Source organism: Protopterus annectens, chromosome 11.part0 (genome assembly GCF_019279795.1).
Source record: "Protopterus annectens isolate FY-2018-M chromosome 11.part0, PAN1.0, whole genome shotgun sequence".
In the NCBI taxonomy this organism is placed as follows: Eukaryota; Metazoa; Chordata; order Ceratodontiformes; family Protopteridae; genus Protopterus; species Protopterus annectens.
The window spans coordinates 315,013,268-315,036,412 of record NC_056745.1 but is presented as its reverse complement, the minus strand read 5'-3'; the positions used below and the strand labels follow the sequence as shown (position 1 = coordinate 315,036,412).

The following is a 23,145-nucleotide window of genomic DNA, read 5'->3' as shown; positions in this document are numbered from 1 at the left end:
AGACAACATATTAATGGAGAGAATTGGTCCATTTCCACTTATTGTTTATAGGAGAGGTGCAAACTTGAAAAGTCTTTTAGAGAGTAAAAAACTTAGAATGTATAATAGAATTTGTGGGTCTTTTACTTGTGGTTTTTGTAGCATGTGTAAACATGTTAAAAACAGTAGTTTTTTTGAAGTCGGAAGTAGGAAATTTTACATCATGCATAGATTAGACTGTAACTCTAAGAGTATTATCTACTTGGCTAAGTGTAAAGCCTGTGATGCCTTTTATGTAGGGAAGACTGATCGTAAATTTCGAGATAGGATATATGAACATATTTACACAATTTCTAAAAACAAGTGTGACAATGCTTTAGCTAAACATGTCAACACTAATCCTGATCATTCTTTCCACTTCTTAGCTATAGACAAATTGTTGTCGGACAATAGAGGAGGACCGACCTCAGTTTGACGTGAATGCTGAGAGTTAGAATGGCAATTATTATTAAATGCTTTTAGTTGCCCTGGACTTAGCGACAATTGTAATATTACTTGTCTTTTGAGACTTAGGAGTTGTTTGAGATGATGAACCTCATAAGTCTCATATAGATGTGATTTTTTATATAATAACAATTTTCATACATATACATATATATCAATTTATTTTTTAAAGGATTAATTATTTTTGATCTGACATCACTATGGCCAACAGGCTTTACTTCTCAGCTATATTATAACTAGTAGCTTTCTATGTATTACTTCTATATTTATTTTATGAAATGAGTGCGTATGTATATATATATATATATATATATATATATATATATATATATATACATTATTATTTTTAGGTTGGTTCTTAAATAGTACCCACAGTTATACTTTAAGTAGTTATTTATTATCAGCACACTAATAATTTAGTAATTTTTTAATATTTTTGTTAGATATGGGTGCTAGCATTATATATTACATACGGTGCATATGGTGTGTTTATCGTCGACCTTTTGAGTGTTTACATACAAAACATATGGTTGAACAGTAGTAATAACTAGTTAAAAATTTGTTATTTTATGCTAGTGTGTACATATACACATTTTTAAGTGATACGTTCTATAAACTTGTTTTCCTGCCCACAAAGGTTCGAGAAGTGGTTACAATTTTATGTTTTTTTATATTCTGTATGTATCAGTGAAGTTTGAATTTGTTTTGTGTATAGCTCTTTAATTGTAAGATCTAATTCACTAGCTGCCTCACTGATTGGCTTAAACATCTGAACATTTGAGCAGAAACTTTTAAAATGATGTGGAATGTTTGTCTCACTTTTTCTGAAGAAGTTTTCCTATTTAGGAGGACGAAAACGTTGTTTTGTTTTATATAACTTAACTTACGTTAAAATAAATTTGTCCTTGTTCAGTACGCTACTTCATAGTGTGTTATTTTACAGTACTGATAGATTCCTGTTCGGAGACCTTTTCTTCACTTTGAGGTTTCAGCAGTTGTTGTTTTTTCCTGTTTTACTTAATAAACAATAAAATGAACTTGGTATACTGAGAATCATAAACTGCAAGAGGTACAAGAAGATGGAAAACCCAAAAACTTAATAGTGAAACTGGGTCTATATTGAAAGCTCATGTCCCCCTTAGTTTAGAAACAAAACACTCTAACAGAAATAACTAAATTAAAAAAAAAAAAAACATTCAAATTGCACTACAAACCTCACAATGCACTCTAATACAATGGCATTTGCAGGATGGTTGAACTCCCCTATACCAGAGAGAACAATGTCTCCACACCTTCAGCTTCTCTATACACCACCCCATTGTGTAGAAGGGGGAGCAGTTACTACCTTGATCAGAACACATGGCATAGTGTTGAAATTCTGTGCAAATGCTTGTGCAAGGAGTTCTTCGCTTTGACATTCCATTGTTTATCCAGTCAGGTCACACAAACATGGAGGAAATGGAACAGATTTTTTTTAATAAAAATAAATGTAATTTGCCCTCTTCTCTGATCTACATGACTTTATCTTAAACTAAAATGAGTATAACAAAACAAAGCAAACTCTGATACAGTATCGTAATATGTGAACTTGATTTTATATGCTCAATATTTTGAAATCCAAGCAACATACAATAAAGAGTAGTATTACTTGAAAAAAAAAAACTCTTCAAATAGTCTCAGAAATTTAGCAAGTAATTAGTTAAGCATTTTTAGATTTTTTTTGTAATTTTCTGTCTGTGTTTTGTGTGTATATGTATGTAAGTATGTATGTATGTGCTGCGCGTGTGCATGCACGCGCGCGTGTGTGTGTGTATGTGTGTGTGTGTGTGTGTGAGTGTGTGTGTGTGTGTGTGTGTGTGTGTGTGTGTGTGTGTGTGTGTGTGTGTGTGTGTGTGTGTGTGTGTGTGTGTGTGTGTGTGTGTGTGTATGTTTCTGTGCCTGTGAAGCAAAATAATTCACGGGGAAAAGTGAGGATTGGAAATGCAAGAAAAGGAATGAGAAAAATAAATGTCAGACTGGAGAATAGTAATACATAATCCTTTATCCCTGTAAAATGGTAGATGATGTAGGGTGAAGTAGAAGATGAAAATGAAGGCATTAGAGAGACTTGTGACAATGAAGAAAGAGGCCATGACATGGTGTTTCCTTTGTGCAACAAGCACAGTAGGGACAGAGTGACAAGTCAGGGGTTGAGCGGCATCATAAACTAAGGAAAGTCTAAAGACTGAGATCAGAGTGGAACATACTGTGGAGGAACAGCAGTCTAGGGCATATGACTAAGAACCAGAAAATGTGAGTGCAGTGACAATCAGAAAAGAGGAACTGTGTGTGTGCGTGTGTGCATGTGCGTGTGTGCATGTGTGTGTGTGTGTGTGTGTGTGTGTGTGTGTGTGTGTGTGTGTGTCTGTGTGTGTGTGTGTGTGTGTGTGTGTGTGTGTGTGTGTGTGTGTGTGTGTGTGTGTGTGTGTGTGTGTGTGTGTCGGTTTATGCATGTGTGTGCATGTGAGCCATATGTATCTCTGAGCGTACGTTACTGGATCTGTGCATGCATACATATGTGTTTGTGTACACATATTAACATACTCAAACTTGAACTGGAAGGAAAAATACATTTCAGAGTTTGAACTGGTGACTGGGGATTCAGTAGAGTATTAATAACTGAAGGTATCCAAATCATTTGGGTTAGCACAGTTCTGGGACAGCAATAAGGAAAAACTACATGATAAAGAATGTGAGAGACATAGGCAGACAAAGGACAAGAACTTGGAAAAACCTTTCCAACTAATCTATATATTGTCTTTCAAGTTCGGCTCATCATGTCCACAACTAATGAATTTAAGCTAGACTCTTTCCGGAACCAAGCAAGTCCTAATACCCCCTTACTCATATCTCATCAAATTCAATATTTAAAAATAATGTACCTTTTGGCAAGTATTGGTATAAACATGTTACTGAACTTGAGACACCTCAGAGATTGAGCCGTCTCTTTGTACTCAGTCTGTTACAGACACCTCCATGGAAAGCTGTGTCTAACCTTTCAAGCCACGAAGCACACAACCATCATGGATATCATCTTCTTTTGCAGAACAAATGATACCTCAAATACCCAGTTAAAGGAACTAAATGTTTATCAACAAGTAAATAAGATGCATTTCCATGACCGATTCATAACCGAACCTATCCACTCCCTCTGCTACATACCTCCAATACATGTCAGACAGATTAACAACCTTCTCACCTGCAAGATAATGCTAGATATTTGGATGAGCAGCCTCTAATTCTCCCCTGGTCTATCTTGTCTTGACCTGCATGTGGATGGTGTGAACGTTTGACTATGGGTTTTTGACTAGGCCTGTAATGGTCTACAGCCTCATTGCCTAGTACTAACCTGTGAACCTATGACATCTATATCAGGAACTTTCTATTATAGCAGGAAGAGATTTCACACAGAGTGGTTGTAAGCAACTCTAATTCATGAACACCACTGCCTAGTCATAAGACTCTTACATAATTCTATGGGTGAGTAAAGACATTAAAGAAGGACTCAGAAATAAATGAGTTGTTTGCATAACTGAAAAATAAAGCAGGGCTGCATTACAGAATGACCAAAGATTTGCACAAGACATAGTAGGCAAGCGGATCACACAATCAGGTACCTCAGAATAAAACATGTTGTTGGTGTTGGAAGCAAAGATGGGGAGAAAAACGAGAAGGGCAGACAGCCAAGGTTAAGAGAGAGATAGAGAGACAGAAAGAGAAACAGAGAGAGAGAGAGAGAGTGACAGAGAAAGAGACAAATAGAGACAGACAGACAATCTAATCAGACAGCCAAGGTTAAGAGAGAGAGAGAGAGAGAGACAGAAAGATAAACAGAGAGAGAGACAAAGATGGACAGGCAAACAGACAATCTAGTCTGTTGAGATGCTGGAACTTCAACAAGAACAGACATTATCCAGATAAGACAGTCCCACCGAAGTCTAGATTGCAAAATCAGTTCTACAGTAGTTTACAATTAAACTGATATGGAAAGGTAGAATGGGGGGGGGGGTAAACAGAAGCTAATGGTGAAACAGGACAGCAGGAAGCAAAATAATTAATGGAAAAAGTGAGATTTGGAAATGCAAGAGAAGGAATGAGGAGAACTGCTGGACTGGAGAGTAGTAATACATAATAATAATGTATAATAATAATGCATAATAATAATGCATAATAATAATGTATAATAATAATGCATAATAATGCATAATAATAATGTATAATAACAATGCATAATAATAATGTATAATAATAATGCATAATAATAATGTATAATAATAATGTATAATAATAATGCATAATAATAATGTATAATAATAATGCATAATAATAATGTATTATAATAATAATATATAATAATAATGCATAATAATAATGTATAATAATAATGCATAATAATAATGTATAATAATAATATATAATAATAATGCATAATAATAATGTATAATAATAATGTATGAGATTACTAATGCATAATGCTTTATCCCTGTAAAGCTGTAGATGGTGTAGGTGAAGTAGCAGATGAAAACAAAATCACTACACAGACTTGTGACATTGAAGAAAGAGGCCATGACATCGGGCTGCCTTTGTGCGACAAGCATAGTAGGGACAGTTTGACAAGTCAGGAGGGTGAGTGACTCCATACGTAAAGGAAAGTCTTCAAGATTGAGATCAGCAGACTAACAACCAGCAAATGTGAGTGCAGTGGCAATCAGAAAATGGGGTGAGGAAAACAATAGGTGATGGAGAGATACTTCTTACTGGCCACCTGATATGCTGAAGATGAGAGACAGAATGGAAGTAGAAAGACTAAAGGAGTGGAAAGCAAAAGAGGTTATTATGGCGGAAGCTTGAACCTCCTTCCGACAGTGCGAGGCATTTCAGGATCCAGAAGCATCTCAGACTTCAGTATGGAGAGCAAAGAGACTCTTAGCACACAGGAATCTATCCATTTTGTAAAAGATTGCCTGCAACAAGAAAAACAACATTCCAGATGTTGCTCAGACTGAGACAGGTGATGTCAGGAGGTGACACTTGAGACACTACTAGTTAAAAGTGTGGCTGGTACTATGTGGTTTATATTAAAAGGAAATAAAGTTGCACCAGGATATGAGTACAGAATTATAGAGGTCCAGATTATAAACACGTGGCAGAAAGGGTGGAGAGAGAGATTCAGGAATGGAATATTACACAAAGTGCCAACAAGTGGTGAGAAAGGTTTGTGAACAGTATAATGGCATTAGTACAGCATCAGAGAAGTAGGAACAGAAAGAAGGAGAGAAGAAAGATGTTTTAGCTAAGAATGGTAAACAGGAAAAAATACACAAAAGGAAAACACAAAAAGCAGATGGAAGGAAAAGGAAACCTTAAAAAGGCAAAAGTACACAGAGTTTGGGAGGAGGCCAGCTAGGGAGATTAGAACAACTAAAGCCAAGATACAAGAGGAACTAGAAATAAGGGATGAGTATCATGAAGTTCTAATCTTTGCTTTTCTTTGTTTTTGTTTGTGGAGCATTATCAGAGAGGAACACTGGAAGCACTGATAATAGTTAAACTTGTCAGTGAAGAGGAACAGTATGCGTATGTGATAAATATTCTGTCTTCATTTTCACAAGAATCCAAAAGGAAGAATACCAGCCTGAGAAGATACATGAGGGGATACTGGATACATGGACAGGTACAGCAAGAGCTTGCCAGGCAGAACAGGGACAACACAAAAGTACCGGATGAAGTGCCACCTAAAGTCCTTAGGCATTTGACTTGGCCTCTGCATTAACTGTTGGAACAGATGAGCAGTAATTTACTCAGCTAGGGGCAGGATAGAAGAGCATCAGAGAAAGGTTGCAGTAGATTTTCTGTACAAATGAGGCAGTTGAAATCTATTTTAAAATGCATGTCAGACATTCGTCAGTGGCATAGAAAGTGATAGAGAAGATTCTGACTGTAGGCTGGAGGTATTTCTAGACTGAAATAATCTTCAGTACATAAATCAGTGAGGATTCACATCTAAAAGCTCCTGCCAGTTAAACTTTATCCAATTCTACACAGAGGTCAAGGCTATACTGGTTAATGTATTCCATTTGGTGCAGTCTATCTGGATTTCAGTAAGACGATTGAATCACTCTGTGACAAAAGTGAAATGATTACGATTAGATGGATAAGGGTCAGGTAAAGGAATGGGAAGATGGGTAGAGAAGTGGATGGAAGGCAAGACAGGGAGTTGTGGAGAAAGGAACCCTGTCAGTGGAGAAAGGGATGACTACTGGTGTACCAAAAGGGTTGAGATTGGGTCCATTGCTACTTAACGTTCTTACATCTGACAGTGTTATTGGCTTAACAGGAGGCACACACCCCCTTGATTCTGGGAAGAAATAAGGCTGCAACTTTTATTCCCACAACAGGTTAACAAGTGAAAATATAACTAGTGAGGAGCAATAAGACCATGACCCACCCGTTTGCAAAGGTGACTGTTTCATATTCTGAGACTTGTTAGAGTGAATCCTGGCATCAAAAAACTAAATGAGAAAAATTTCAGACTTACAAATACAAGTACAAGATTGCTGTATCTTGGAATATTCCTTTTTCAAGTCACAGTAATCTCAGAGTTGGTATATATAAATCCAGGAGTGTGGGGAGAATTGATCCACAGCTTTAAAGCAGAATGGCAACGTCTGACATTTGCTGTTGTCCTGCATTTCCATAATCATTTTTTTAATTCCAGTACTCACATTTACAAGTTCAATTTACAATACACAACTATTTTCAAATAATACCAAGTAAGTAGGCACTATGATGAAAGTTGGGGGAAGCAACAGTACTTTGATTTATTTGCAAGTGGGTGATTGACTAGCTTTTAGTGCAAACAAAAACACGACTACATTTGAGGTACAACTATCGTGAGAAGGAGCACAGAGTGCAGATGGGAAGGAGCACAGAGTGCAGATGGGTAGAACTCAGACATTACCCACAAGTGCCAGTAGTCAGAACACTAGACCAACATTTACAGAGTGGTACAGCTGATCCCCGTGGATTGTTGGGGTGTTGCTTTAGAGGAAAGTTGATAAGGGTCTTATTCTCCTGGCCTAGTGAGCACTAATCATGTCTCAGTTGGATTATGCTTGCATAGTACTAGAGTTCTTACAAGGACAGGGACGTAACTGTACTGGAAATACAACATTCTAAATAGAGCGCAACATGGTTTTAGGTCAGGATTTAGCAAGCGAATTGCTCTCCAACAGTTATGCAACAATGAATATGCTGAGACAGTGCTTCTGTACATATCAAAGGCTTTTGACATGAAAGGACATTGTTTCAGGTGGCAAACCTCCCTTGCACGCCAGTCACCTACACCTCACAAAGTTAAATATACCAACTTCGAGATGACTGCACAATACCAGAGATAGAGGTAAAATTCCCAGATCTCTGGTGTTGAATAATTTTACAAAAAACTGGATTCTTACTCATTCTTCTTAAAATGCATTCCAGTCTGTGACTTTACCCATCAGAGAGTACATCTGATAAGAATCACCTTTGGTCATGTGACGTGTTTCTGATATATGCAGTTATTTATTCTTTCTGTGGTACACATATAAAATGGCATTGTTTCCAGATTGCTACACCATGAAGTTTAAGGTTAGTGCTTCAAAATGGTAAGCAAAGTACAACAAAATTAAATTCACTCAGTCTCAGTGTACAGTGTCAGCCATCAATTAAATGTTGGGGCAGATGATAGGAATTAAATCAAGAGGGGTTTCACCCTACTCAGATGTGAAGCAACAACTGAGTTTAGTAAAATAAGTAGGAGGTGTGCTGTGTGGATTATGGAAGTGCCACAGATATATAAAATTAGGTAAAGTGTTTTTGAACAGAGATTTGGCTTAATTGTAGCTCCTTTGTTCTTTTGGGAGAGCTGCTTTCAAATGCATGCCTATGACCCATCATGAGACTGCATCCACATCTGCTTTTTGCATTCCTTTACACTGCATGAACAATGAAGGTTTGTGATCTAGATATGGGCAATGGAATATTGTCCTGTCAAAGAAGTGACAGCCATTAATAATTAGCACAAGCCACAATTTCCATTTTCATTAGCTGGACTGGAAAACAAACAGTATTATATCGAGGTTGAATAGCAGATACTACTGCATTATACAGAGGTGCTGCAATTACTATTTTTATATACTTAGTGAAGATCTATGCTATGACTCATAACACACTGTCAACTAAGTCAGAAGTATAGAAACACTCTTCTCCTGCATACCTGTCCCTTCCTCTCCTTGATAAAAAAGATACTTTGATTCATTGCTACAGCTTATCAGACTCCAGTTCTACTGAGCAGTCATAATGCATCATATGCATCATATACACTTGAATGACTTTTGAGGAAAAACAAACTATGAGACTGTCTCTGGCATGGATTACTGTAAATCCAAACCAAAACACACTAAAATAACTTCCTTTAATAACCTCGTCTTAGCTGGAGACATTCACGCCAACCCCTGACCTAACCCACCCACAAATAACCATTACCCACCCCCTTCCTCTAACCTTTCATCCCACTATAATACGCTTAAATTTTTCACACTCAATGCCCAGAATCTCAACAACAAAGAACATCAGTTTCAAGCATGGCTAAGTCATAACCAACCTGACATTGTAGCCACCTCCGAAACTTAGGTCAAACCCCATATCTTTGACTCTGAAATCCTACCCTCTGGATTTCACACTCTTAGATGTGACCACCCAAAAAAAAAGGTGGAGACATTGCATTAATCTATTCCAATCTACTTACCTTAATTCCCCTACCAAACCCCATTCCTAAATTCGCCAATGCAGAACTAACAGTTGATCTATTAAAAATTGATAATCACAAAAGCCTCTGTATCATCGCCCTTTATATCCCACCCGGAAATAATGCCTCGACCCTTGAAGACATACTCCAATGGGCCTCAGCTGAAATTAACCTTGAAACTTACATACTAGGCAATGTAAACATCGACTGGAATAAAATGAACAATCCCATACCCTCCCTGTCCATCAACCTCTTTAACTTTACTCAAGTAACCCACTCCATCACCAGGCCCAGTAAAACAAATCCCCCGGGATCCACTCTTGACTGGATCTTAGTTACCCATCCAAATAAAATTACCAACTCTGGCACCATCCCTGACTCTATTAGTGACCATCTTCCAGCTTTCAATTACCGTGCAACCACCTCCCATCCACACCAACATTAATATATTCAAACCCACAACTTTAGTAAATCTGACCCCAATACCTTCTCTAACAATCTCAAACAAATGAATTGGAACATTCTAAAAACCCTTTCACTCGATAAAACCATAGACCACTTTAATTCCACTTTCCTAGATGCTCTAAATTCCCGAACTCCACCAAGGAAAAAAAGAATAAAAACTATAACTGCCCCTTGGCTCCCCAGCTCCACCAAGGAAAAAAAGAATAAAAACTATAACTGCCCCATGGCTAACCAAAGAAACAAAGCAAATCATGCATCAAAGAGACAAATCCTGGAAGCTTTACCAAAATAATAAACTTCCCGAAACCCTTCTCCAATATACACAGCTCCATAACTTTGCAAAAAAAAAACAAATCTTCAAAGACAAAAAATCCTACTACACTAAGCTCCAGTCCAACCATCCCCAAAACCCTAGGCTTTTTTGGAACTCCATAAACTCACTCCTTAACCCAGGCTCCAAAAATAACCCCTGTCCAGACCCAAGTAAATCTGACCTTGAATTAGCCTCACTGTTCAACTCTTTCTTTATAGAGTCAATATCCGACCTAATGAAAACTTTTCCCAACAACCCATCTCTCCTACATTCCATTTCATCTAAGTCCCCAAATAATTTCCCCCCTATGTTTGAGCTTAAACCTGTCTCTACTAACTACATAAAAAGACTTCTATCCAAACTTAAACCCTGCTCCAATGCACCTGACAACATTCCCTCTTCCTTCCTCAATTATGCTCTCAGTATAGCTCTCCCAATTAGTATCCTAATTAATAGATCCATAAAAGAATCCTATGTCCCTAAACTCTGGAGTTCCACCTTTATTCTTCCTCTCCACAAGGGTGGCAAAAACACTAACATTTCAAACTTCTGCCCTATAGCTCTTCTCTCTCCAATCCCCAAAATCCTAGAAAAATGCATCCACCTCCAGCTTATGCCTTTTCTGACTAAAAAAACAACTTATTTCCACTACACAACATGGCTTCTGACCAGGACATAGCACCATAACAGCTCTACTCTCATTCTTAGAAACTGTCAATCAAGCCCAAGATTCTGGGAACTTAGTATCCACAGTACTCTTAGATCTCTGTAAAGCATTCAATACTGTTTCCCACAAGCACATTCTAAGTTACCTCTCAAACCTAAATCTCTCCAAAAATACTCTTTCCTGGTTGTCAAGCTATCTGTCAGATAGATCTCAGGCTATGAAATGGAAAAAAAAGCACCTCACCATTCCTACCCACCCCTACCAGAGTACCACAGGGGTCCATCCTCAGACCAATGCTGTTTAATATCTTTATCAATAACTTTCACTCTGCTGCTCCTAATGCCAAAGTCATCCAATAATAAGATGATGCTACACTTGTCTGCTCTGCCTCTAACCTCCCTGAACTTCTATCTAAAATTCAGACTGCCTTCTCAACTTCTGAGTTCTGGATGCGCCAAAATCACCTTTCTCTCAGTGCTAACAAATCTAAAATACTGCTATTCACACCCTCAAAATCTTTCTATTTTGATAAAAATTCCTTTCAAGTCCTTAGCCAAAGCAACTCTAAGAATCAAAGTTGTTCCCTTTGCCAAACTACTAGGTGGAACTATAGAAGAACACCTCAAGTCTGACATTCATATTCAGCAAAATATAAAGAAAACCTACCAAAAACTAGCTATGCTATACAGGAACAACCACTTCCTCTCTACTTCTACCAGGCATACTCTGGCCTCCTCTTACCTCATTTCCTCCCTTCTGTATGGCACCCCGCTACTAACTAACCTATCCTCTTCTATCACTTCCAAATTTGAAAGCTGTTATAACAAAATTTCTAAATTTGCCACCAAAGCCAAACATTCCACTCATCACTGTGTTACCCTCCAATTCCTCAACTGGTTAGAATTCACAAATTGCCTGGACTTCCTCCAGCTCACTACAGCGCACAGACTAATATTTAATCCAACCAAATTCCCTGCTATAACTAACATCCTTCCCCCATACACAACAAATAGAACTCTCCGATCTGAACACCACAACTTAATTACTGTCCACAAATCTAAACGTCCTGCTGGACAACTTCTCCTCTCCTTCTCCTTAGGTAAGAAATGGAACTATCTCCCTTCCACACTAAGGACAATGTCAAACAAAAACAACTTCAAAACTCAGCTTTACACCTACCTTGTCTCCAAATGGAAATGTAACTGCATTCTCCCTACCTAGAACTCTTTAACAAAAGCTCCTGGAGGGTATCCTGCTGAATTCCTGAGCACCATATAGCTTGCTATAACCTTCTATAGCTAATTCCCATACAGTCTCTCACACTCTGTAAATATTATAAATAGCTTTTGACTTTTGACTTTAACTGTGTGAATTTGTTAAAATGTATCTGCACACTATTTTTCCGCTGTGGGCAATATTGCTCACGCTTTGTATTATTTGATCTGTATTTGTACTTGTACTTTTATTTTTATTGGACTGCTATCTTTACTGTAATCTGTTTCATGGAGCTTTTCTCCCCAGGCCTCCACTGAAAATGGGCTCCCTGGGCCCAGTGGACTTCCCCAGTAATCAAACTGGAAATAAATATATAAATAAATTAATTAATGGTGTTAAGCATCCCATGGTTAAGAGCACCTCTTTAGACTAAGGGATGGGACGACACACCAAGAATTAATAAACAATATATATGAAGTAATAATGTCATTTTATTTCAAAATAACACATGCTTCTTCAAATTTAGTTACTGTTAAAATCAGGGACAAGGTCTAAATGGCAAACGCCAACTAAAAACACCTTCCACAAGGCAAACCAGTGCTGGATACTGGGAGTTGGCAAAGCATTGACTGCAGGTCAACAGATAATATCTAAACTGCCCATTTGAGTGGGCTGGTGTGTGTGTGTGTGTGTGTGTGTGTGTGTGTGTGTGTGTGTGTGGTGTGTGTGGTGTGTGTGTGTGTGTGTGTGTGTGTGTGTGTGTGTGTGTGTGTGTGTGTGTGTGTGTGTGTGTATGTGTGTGTGTGTGGTGTGTGTTTATGGATGCATATGAGGAATTTATGCATCATCTGTGTCTGTGAAGATAGGGGAATGCCTTGGCTTTAAATAGCATTTCCTGTATTTTATTTGAACATTGTATTCATTTATCAAATAAAAATACATTTTAATCATATTAAGTTTCTGTCTAATATGTAAGGTTTCCACCTTTACCCATCCCTGCTTAATGAAAAGATACTCCTTGCCTCAGGGTAGCCACATCTCTTTTGGCACACCACACTCAGAAGCACCAGTTTTTAAATGCCATATAGAGTGACTGCATGGCCAGCCTTAGATGGTATAGTTCCCTAGGCAAAATGTTTCACACAATTAGCACTACCCCTGGCATACAGTCCTGTTCTCCCCTGTCTTCCTCTCATCCTTGCCTCCTCATATGATTCACACTACTTTTGTTTTGTTTAGTTTTCTCATACTTTGCCTCCCTTGTCAGTTTTTCTTACATTATAACTAGCCAACACTATACTGTAATAACTCTGCAGGAAAGAATTTAATTATGCTGGGATCAAGAAGCCACTAAATCCTCAGAACCCATGGGATTCCGACTGCTCTGAAGTGCATTTTATAATTTTTACCACAACCTTTGGTCCAATCATGGCCTGAACAGAATAAATATATAAATAAATAAATACATAATAAATAATGCCTAATGAAAGAAACTCATTATTATGTTTTTTTCTTCAAGGAAGAAATAGGTTATGTTGAAAGCTTAATGTTCAAGGTTGATGGCATAGCAGTTACCACAAAACTGAATAGCAGTTATCCAAAAGTTATTGAGAATACAATGTCTGTACTGGTACATAAATTAAATCTGGAATGATTACCTTCTTCCGAATCCACCCCTACCCGCAAAAAAAAATAGTGGTTTTCACTGTATAATATAATGCTAAATTGGGGTGAAAGTTAAAGTACAAATGAACACTGTCATATATTTCAAGTTGCTGCTGTCATATGTGCCATGCAGCATGGCTCCTCAGCTGTATCCCCAAAACACAGACCCCTTCCGGGTACACTTCTGAAGTCAAACCAGGATGAAATTGAAAGAACACATAGAACATAACAACATATTTTAAACTATTGCTGTCAGTTGTACATATAAAGCATGCCTCCTTTTCCTACAGACATTTGATTGCCAGCTGTATATACATCTTATTTCAATTGTGAAGAAAGTAGAATAACACAGTAATGCATTCCAACTAGTTGCTCCTACACAGTACACTGGCCCCGGACAATCTACAGTGACATTCTCTGCACACCTCTGAAGTTTGTGATAAAAATAAAATAAATAATATCCACAGTATGCCCAGCCCAAACACAAAACTATAGCAATCTTTGAGCCCATCTCTGAATGGGGTCAATTTTAGACTACATAGGGTCTAGCGCAGGAGACCCTGCAAAGCCATTTGCGTATGCAACTGATAATATTTTCACACACATATTGGTACTGTCTCTGAAAAGACACATACACACACACACACACACACACACACACACACACACACACACACACAAACACATGTAACATACTTTCTACAAAAATTGAAGGCTTATCAATTCATCTATGGTATGTCCTTGGTGTGTTGGAGAAAGCAAGAATGAAACCGTACAGTGACAGAGAATAAATTCATACTCCACACAGGGGCAGAGTGTATATTCATACTCTAAACAGAGATAGGGTGTACATTCATGCTCTACACATAGGGTATACGTTCCTACTCCACACATAGACAGGGTGTACATTCAGACTGAACAGAGATAGAGCATTGCCAAGAACTCTGACCGAAAGCTGTGGGATGACATCACTGTGCCAATGTACCAATGATGTGTTCCTTTCCAAGACTACCAAAATAGCCACTTACTGTGTGCAATGCTGATGTTTGACAGTCATGCAAAGTGTAAGAAATTATGTCCAACTTTTTGCATTTGAATACACATGTATACACCCCCCAACACACACAGACACACAAGCATAGACCACAGCAATGATTGTTTTTATACCGCATTTGAATTCATCTGTCTTCCACCCCTTTTTCACATTATTTTGCAGATGAGGTTGGGGTGTTACATCAACAGTGGCAATTTTCAATGGTGTCAATCATCAATAACCAATGTTCACACCACTGGGTAGGATAGCCCTGTTAGCCCAAAATAGATATTTACTGTGTGCAGTGGTAATGTTTTACAGTCACACAAAGTGGAGGAAATTATGTCCAACTTGTTGCTCTTGTATAATAGTATACACACTCCCCCCCACACACAGACAGACACTTATACACCATGAGCCACAGCATTGATTGTTTTATACTGCATTTGAATCTGTCTACCACCCCTTTCCTGTATTTTTTGCACATGAGGTTGGGGTGTCACATAAACAGTGACAATCGCCAAGAGCTAATGTTCACACCACAGGGTGGGATGCCCTACTGCTGTTGTTCTTCCATACCACACACATGTATGCGCACACCTATGGCCAATTTAGACTGTCCAATCCCCCTTGTGCATTACCTTTGGAATGTGGGAGGAAACCAAAGAACCCAGAGAAAGCCCACATGGACATAGGGAGGACATGCTGACTCCACACAGAAGGCATTCCAGCCAAGAATCAAACTTGAATGCAGACAGGAAATTCAAATGAAACAGTAAACATTTTATAAAATATACTTCAGAAATGTATTGGCTGTCAGAATGATTCAAAATACCTTTCAAGTATTCACCATAACTGGACTTTCTGACAGAAACCCTGACTTCCTGGCAGCCAGAAAAATCTCTTGACAGCTGCCATCCCTGCTTATTTGATACATGCATATATATATATATTATTATTATTATTATTATTATGCAGAAATCTTACTGACTCCTTTGCATGATATGTGTAAACCAGCGTACGGAAAGGCTCCAGTCACTTTACTAACTACAAAATGTAGCACTGTGTTTCATCTCATTTCTAGAGAACACGATAACACCCAGCACTACTCACTCCAAACATGCAATAAGCTGTACATATATTATTCACAGTCCTTGCAAACAAAGACAATGACAGAAAAGTTACTGATGTCTTGACCTGTCTCTGAATAACAAAAGATTATGAATATTTCTTTTTGATGAATAGTACTTATTTGCATGTTAGGCAGTAACTGGAAGTAACATTCTTAGGATTCTGAGCATGATTTGCATATTTTAAATCCTTATCATATGGCTAGTTTCATGAAAGTAGCACTTGCATTATTCCCTGCTGTTTTTGTCCTAACATTTCAGTCACAGAAAAGGCTGTGCAACTGCTTGCAGCAGGTATACTGTTTCCCAGCACATCTGTGACCTTGATGCAATATCACTCGTTCAGTCAAGCAACAGTAAAGAGCCTTGCAGATGGCAAGCCATCAGACTAGGTTAGTCACATTTGTTCCTCATTAATGCAATGACACAAAATAATATTCAGGAACTGCATCCAATCTGTGTTTCACATTCTTTTACACCGCATGACCTATTAGGAATATTGTATCAAGTCAAACTGAGTCAGGATTGGGCAGTTATTTATTTTTTATTTATTTTATTGTGCCCTAATTTATAAAGACAAGCAGTTGCTGTCTGATGAGAGCAAGTCAGGCTTGAAAAACTCAGAAAAAAATATACTTTTTAAACTATATTATTTTGCTTAGTACACTGAAGACCATGACACTGTTATATTCCTAAGTTTTGATTTTTAATACATTTCCACAGATTTTTTTTTTCATGGAGCATCTGCTACCAAGGTCTCTAACTAACTAAAAAAAAAAAAAACCTTTCAAATCAATGTTTCAGAATGCTTGCCATTACTTAAACATATAGGAAGCATGAAAGGATATTCTTACTTGCTATGGAAGCTGTTGAGTATAGTCAACATAATGGGGTGAGTGATATAAAGGGTGCTGTTAAGTGTCATCCTTGCCTTTTTAACACTTTCATGCCAAGGAAATCTTTCCCTTCCAGTTGGGTTTGAAGGCTTGAAAAGAAAAAAAAAAGTAACATACTGTGTTACACAGAGTACAAAAAATAAATATTAAACTATGTTTGCTGTATTATAATACATGCATATATACATTTCTGCAAGTAACAGCATTGTATCTCACCTTGGCAGGCAACACAACTCCAAGCCTCTTCTGTTCAGTAGGCTCTAGCAGTATGTAGTCCAGTATTGATTTCTTCACGGCATCTACATAAATACGTCTAATCTCCTGCAACACAAAACAGTCATACAAACTTATCATAAAGCTTCATACACACCCTGAACAACACTTTGAAAAACATAATAGGAAGGAGTTAAGTTAGTGTTCTATACATTCTCTGTGCATTGACTAATAATTTAACACTGTGTAGGTCTGCATCAGAATGGTAGTTCTTGCTTAGAATTTATCTCTCTGTTTATTTGTCAAACTGCTACTTACTTTTAAGTTGTGCCATCTATTCAGACCTATTTCCTACCAAGAGTAGTAGGTCTATTTTGCACTCTCTACCCTCTCTGACACTATATTGTAAGCAGCGATATAATGCAACAATTCAGAATTTGGGAAATTTATAATAAATCAACACTGTACTAGCTATCTGAGGTGCAAAACAAAGAGAAGTAGCATTTAAAAGTGAACTTAATTTACTTTATGAAAAAATTAATGAAAATGCACTTTATAATTGGTTTATTAAATATAAATCAAACAAGATGAAGTAACATGCACAAATAATAGTTTCTTGCTAAACCTCTTAATAAACCAAAATTCCTTCAATATTTCAACACTTACCATAGCACTTAATTGCTAGTACACAAAAACACTAAAGACACAATATCCCATCCTAGATGGATTTAGATTATTTGCTGTCTGTGAAATTTGCTTGCCTTGAAACAGTATACATTCCATGTCAGCAAACAAAGTATAACAAGGAAATACATTTTGTGGCAAGACCACATCTTTAATCAACAGGCTCTTGTATCAAATAAATAACACATACAAAACTGTGTTTAGTTTAAAACAACATGTTTAATAAACATGACTTGGTACAAAGCACTGCATCTATGCATGCCAGAGAAATGACAACTCTAAACCATTTTAACATAAGTCTTATACTCTCTTTTATAATGTTTTCAATATCAGTGGGAGGTTGTATGTTACATAAAAACAAATTCAAGGGGTATTTCATAAACATTTTATTTACTAGCTTACAATACCAAGCAATCTTGTCACACCTCCTAATTCAACCACTCACACCATCATGTTATTATTTGATGAGGGCTGTAGACTTCCAAAGGCTATTACAAGAAAGCCTCAGAAGAACTGGCATCTAGGTGCTTGGTCACTGGCTTAGCCTCTGTCAAATGTATTCTTTGCAGCTCCACACCACTGAAATACTTTTATAAATGGTTTATTTTACAAAATGTAGTGACCGCATATCTTTTTGAGATGTTACTTTATCAGATTCAAAATACATACTGCCTTTTTTCTGCAGCTCAAGATTTTCATTGCCATAAAGTATACTTTAAATGTTTAGCTCAGTTGCTTTGCAAATTAATCATATTAAAGCAACTGCAAAATGAACAGAATTATTTATAATAATATAGATACTGTGGACAGAAATTTTCAGATATACATACAGTTGGCATTTGCTCTGTAAATCTAACATACTGTAAATGAAATGCAATCAAAATATATAACAGATTGATTTTTTTCCCCTTGTCTCTACAATTTTTTGTAACTTTATAGATAAAAAGTCTATTATCAAAGCTAAGATCAGCTAAAATGTCATTACTAAAATGCTTCTTAATTACTGCACTTGACATATATCCTAAGTCACAAAACTGTCCAGTGAGTAAGTTTTAAAGAATGAACAGTCTAATTAAAATTTGTCTTCCACAACAGAGGTGAATCCTTTGTTTTTCTTGTTTTATTAAATATATAATCTTTTCAAGAAAATGTATTGATGTCTTCTGGAATGTGTCTATCTCTTCATCTTTTGCTGGAAGTTTTTTTTCTGCTCACCTCATTATGTGGCTTGTTGCTTACCTTTTTACTAAAAAGAATTGTGTTTCAGAGTTCATGTTAGAGTAGCAGGCTAACCAGTGCCACCCACATATCATACTGATGTATAAACTTCTGTTGTCTCCATGGCATTTTTTATATAGACAGCCTTTGTAGCTTCACCTGGATTAAGCATAAATCCCTATAACACATCATTTACTTGCAACTACAACTGAATATGTTTCTGTGACATATTCTTTGACTGTTACTACTTAAACTGAGTGATTTCAACTAAAGATAATTACCAGACTTAATAAAACTTTGTATTTCAGACTTGGAGACCATTTCGTCAAAATCAGGAATTACTAAATTAGTTGCTGTGGATATTACATGGAATACAGTTAGATACATGGACTACAATCTATTAATACCAGTAAATTGCATTTTTAAGTAGATAATGAAAGCCAGTGCTTATCTTTGCTCAATGTGCTTTAACAGTTTACATAAATGGACAGAAACATTTGCATTTTGCAAAGTATTATGCAAGCAAAGTAAATGGTCATGGAGAAGTGCTTTATATATATTTTTGGATTTCATCAGTTGTATCTGCTTTGTCATCATGGCCTTTCTTCTCACTTTTCCTCGAATATGTTTGCGTGGAATCTCTATGCATACTTTGGGAATGTTTGTGAAACAGATTAGCATAATAATTTTAATAAAATATCTGCAGACTCTACAAGTCTATCTTTTTTACTTCAAATGCCTTGTGGAAATTTAAGTACATGGATCTTATGATGTGTCATTCATATATAAACATTTCAGTTGCTTTAACATTGGATTTTTGTTTTTCTCTGTCCATCTGATGGTTAGGGTCCTTGACAGAATGCATTTTGAAAATCATGTTTGCATAATATTTTGTTACTTTATTGTGTCCCTATTCTTTCCCTGTTGCAAATATAGAATGTCTCAACATGTAGTCACTTATTTATTTATTTAACATTTGTTTACCAGGAAAGTCCGACTTGGAACAAAGCCAATTTTCAGTGGAGGCCTGGGGAGAAACACTCCGGACGTATGTCTTTGTAATGTGGGAGGAAACCAAAGTACCCAGAAGAAACCCACACGAATGCAGGGCATGCAGATTCTGCACAGAAGGCACTCCAGCCGAGAATCAAACTGGAGAACCTTGTTGTGAGGCGACAACGCTAACACTGCACCACTGCGCCATCTTATGATGTATTCTGAATGTATTCTGAATGGATAAGGCTGCATTAATGACAACTATATTTTAATCCTAAGTGGTAGTTTGAATTTAAGTTGTTAATGATGGCTTTAGGTGGGTTGTAGTTACTTCCGAAAGTACTATGACATAGTTCTGTTAGCAAGCTTTTGCATAATGATATATTTTTCCTCATCATTCAAAGTATATGTGCACTGTTTCACAGTAAATCCTTCATAAATTATATTTTCCCGATGACTAACCCAGTTGAATTTTTCCTTGGGGATGCCAACGTAGGGTAAGCTTGGGGATGCATCACCATGCATGTGTGAGGCATGTTTCTTAATGTCTATAAGCACTTCCCTATACTAATCTTGTAGTGATTTCACCATCAGATGAAATGGATTTATACGGGCACTGCTTAAGATAAAGGCTTATGAAGATTTTTATAGAAAAAGTTCTAATATATGTGTATATATATATATATATATATATATATATAAAGAATGGTAGGAAGATGCAGAATGACAACTAAGCTACAATGTAACACAATGCATATATATGACTGAGTCACTCTAAACTTTTTTGCAAGGAAATGTGAAAATTTATGTTTCTATATTTCTATACTTAGCACTTCTTCTGTTTGTAAATATCTTGCTTCTCCATCTGCCAATGATCTGCTTCCATGAGTAAACATTTTTAGCTCTCACCTTTGATGTTCCTTAACATTGCTCCTAATCATGACTAGTTATTTTTCCATGGGGAGAGTTGGCAGCATCTATTCCAGGAAGTACATTCTACCTATAATCTCCATCTGGAGACTGGAGATAGGTGGAGGTACCCCTCTACAATGTGGGAATTTCTACGGGGATAACATCAGTCACTGAAGTGAGTTACTATCCCTTGCACTGTCCCATTGCATGCAGACTCATTAGGACCATATATGCATGCACAGGAGAACAGCAAAGTACAGTATAAGAAAAAACCCTGATGGATACCTGCATGATAGTCACACCATGCACCGAATCCCTCAGGATATTAGAATGAGTGGGCAAATTTGTAGCATTAGAGCATGTGGTCTGTTGGCAGAGGAGCTTAAAAGTAATTGAAAGGGGAGCATTGCTATTAGGCTTACTGAAGTTGCATCAGTCTCTAACAGCACTTGCCATTGAAATATAACAACACTGTTTCTGAACTCACACTTTGTGCTACCCTGTCAGGTGTTTTCTGAGCTCGGTCTGTTCATCCAAACTGAATATATTTTTAATTAATTACTTTGAACTTGCTGTTATTGTATCAATATATTTTATGAACTTGAAGTTATAGTCTGACATGCCTAACATGCATATTAGCTCTTTTGCATTGTTTGGTGGGGACATGCCAAGAATGGCCTCAGTCTTGTTTGGATATCTTTAGATTCCTTTCCAGTAAATATGAAACACATAATTTAAGAATATATTTGTCAACTGACATTTCTTACTGTTTACTTTTATTGTGTCAAGCAGTGTTTTACTCACCAAATGATCATAGTCATGTTCTGCTTTGGAAAGTATAATGTTGTTGGCTTTGTAAATCTTCCTGTTCTTCTGTCCAGTGGATAAAACAGGGTATTATATGCTTGGATATTTTTGATGCTGAGTTCATCCTTAGGATTAACCCTCCAGGCCAGAAAGGCTCAGGAGGGAAAACAAACTGCTTCTGATTTTATCCAAACACTAATTTGTCTTTCATGTGTAAACAAGTAAGAACTGCAACTGCACACTATCCCCGTTGTGTCTATATGATATAAGCTATCTAGGAAATATGTCTACTCTGTAGATTCAATTCTTACTGACAATAGTGTGCCCCTAAATCAAGTTTGCTAATAACTTTAACTACATTTAATAAGCACACTTTCTCATCTACATTATGTTAAATGCCTTTCTCTTTGCATAGCCCTGTTTGGCAGTCTCATGTTTGTATATATTCATACATAATTTTTGTTTCCATAGCATCAGATATACAACAATAGTTGTTGCTCATGGAGTCAGCCATATTATTTTTCAAGTATGACAATTTTCTTTAACTATTTTAGCCCTTCTTTAACTTTCTTTCTTTCTTTCTGTAATGAAATTGCATTCTGTTGTGTGACTAAATTAGTGAGTGCAGATTTGGATCTATGTAGCGCTTTATTTTCTAAATATCAGACTCCCTATATGCCATTACATAAATGTTGTACTTGTGAAATATGTTTTAAGGACTTAATTTACAGTTTGTGTTATTTTTATATAATTCCATACCTGCATTATTACAAGTGACTATACATTAGAATAACTCAGAACATATCCTGATTTTTCCACACATGGTAGATTGTTGTTGTTCAAGTCTTGTTTACTGACTCATTTACTTCAGTATACATTTTCACATAGTAGAATGTCTATCATTTAAGCACAGACACACACACACATGCACATATGTGTATATATATATATATATATATATATATATATATATATTTATATATATTTATTTATTTATTTATATATAAAATATATATATATATATATATATATATATATCAAATCAAAGTTGCTTTTTGTAAGTGTGCCTGTCATTTTAATTTTTAAATAAACACATGAATCTATCGCTATTTTCAATTTCATTGTTCATAGCTGCTATGCTCTTGTATTACCATAAATCCCACAGATTATATGTACAAAACATATTTATCTTTCTCAGTGTTGTTTTTTTTTAACTCTATATTTGCACTAAAATATTTGAATGCATACTCTCTCATACTGTTTTTTTACACTTTTAGGTCTTTGTATGTTTTATTTCTTTCACGCATTTTGATATTTCTGTTATTATTTTTATACTTTCTGGAAAATGTTTTATTTTCCAGACTTAATTCTTTCCATGTGCTAATCATTGTCATTTGTGTGATGCATTGTAAAACTGACTTGTTACCCAATGTCACGGTGCTAACTTTTTATATTCATGGTTATGTAATTACTCATATTGCTTTGGTCTTTTTCTAAAAAAGGTTGTATTTAATTGTCTGGGTACTTTATTTGATTTGCAACACTCATTCATCTTTTGTTTGTACATCTAGCATTTCTCATGTTGTTTTCTCATGATGGATCTGGTTTGCATAGCTCTCTT

The 23,145-nt window shown here is 36.5% G+C and overlaps 1 protein-coding gene across 1 annotated transcript in view; it reads right to left on the bottom strand.

Moving 5' to 3' along the window:
• The window catches only part of LOC122815364 (dynein axonemal heavy chain 3-like), a 4,921,723-nt gene that overhangs the window by 4,417,846 nt on the left and 480,732 nt on the right, over window positions 1-23,145 (bottom strand). The window contains exons 5-6 of the mRNA XM_044087818.1: window positions 16,911-17,015; window positions 16,653-16,783 (exon numbers count right to left, since the gene is read on the bottom strand). Of these exons, the coding sequence (XP_043943753.1) occupies window positions 16,653-16,783; window positions 16,911-17,015 (236 nt within the window). The remainder of the gene's footprint in view (window positions 1-16,652; window positions 16,784-16,910; window positions 17,016-23,145) is intronic.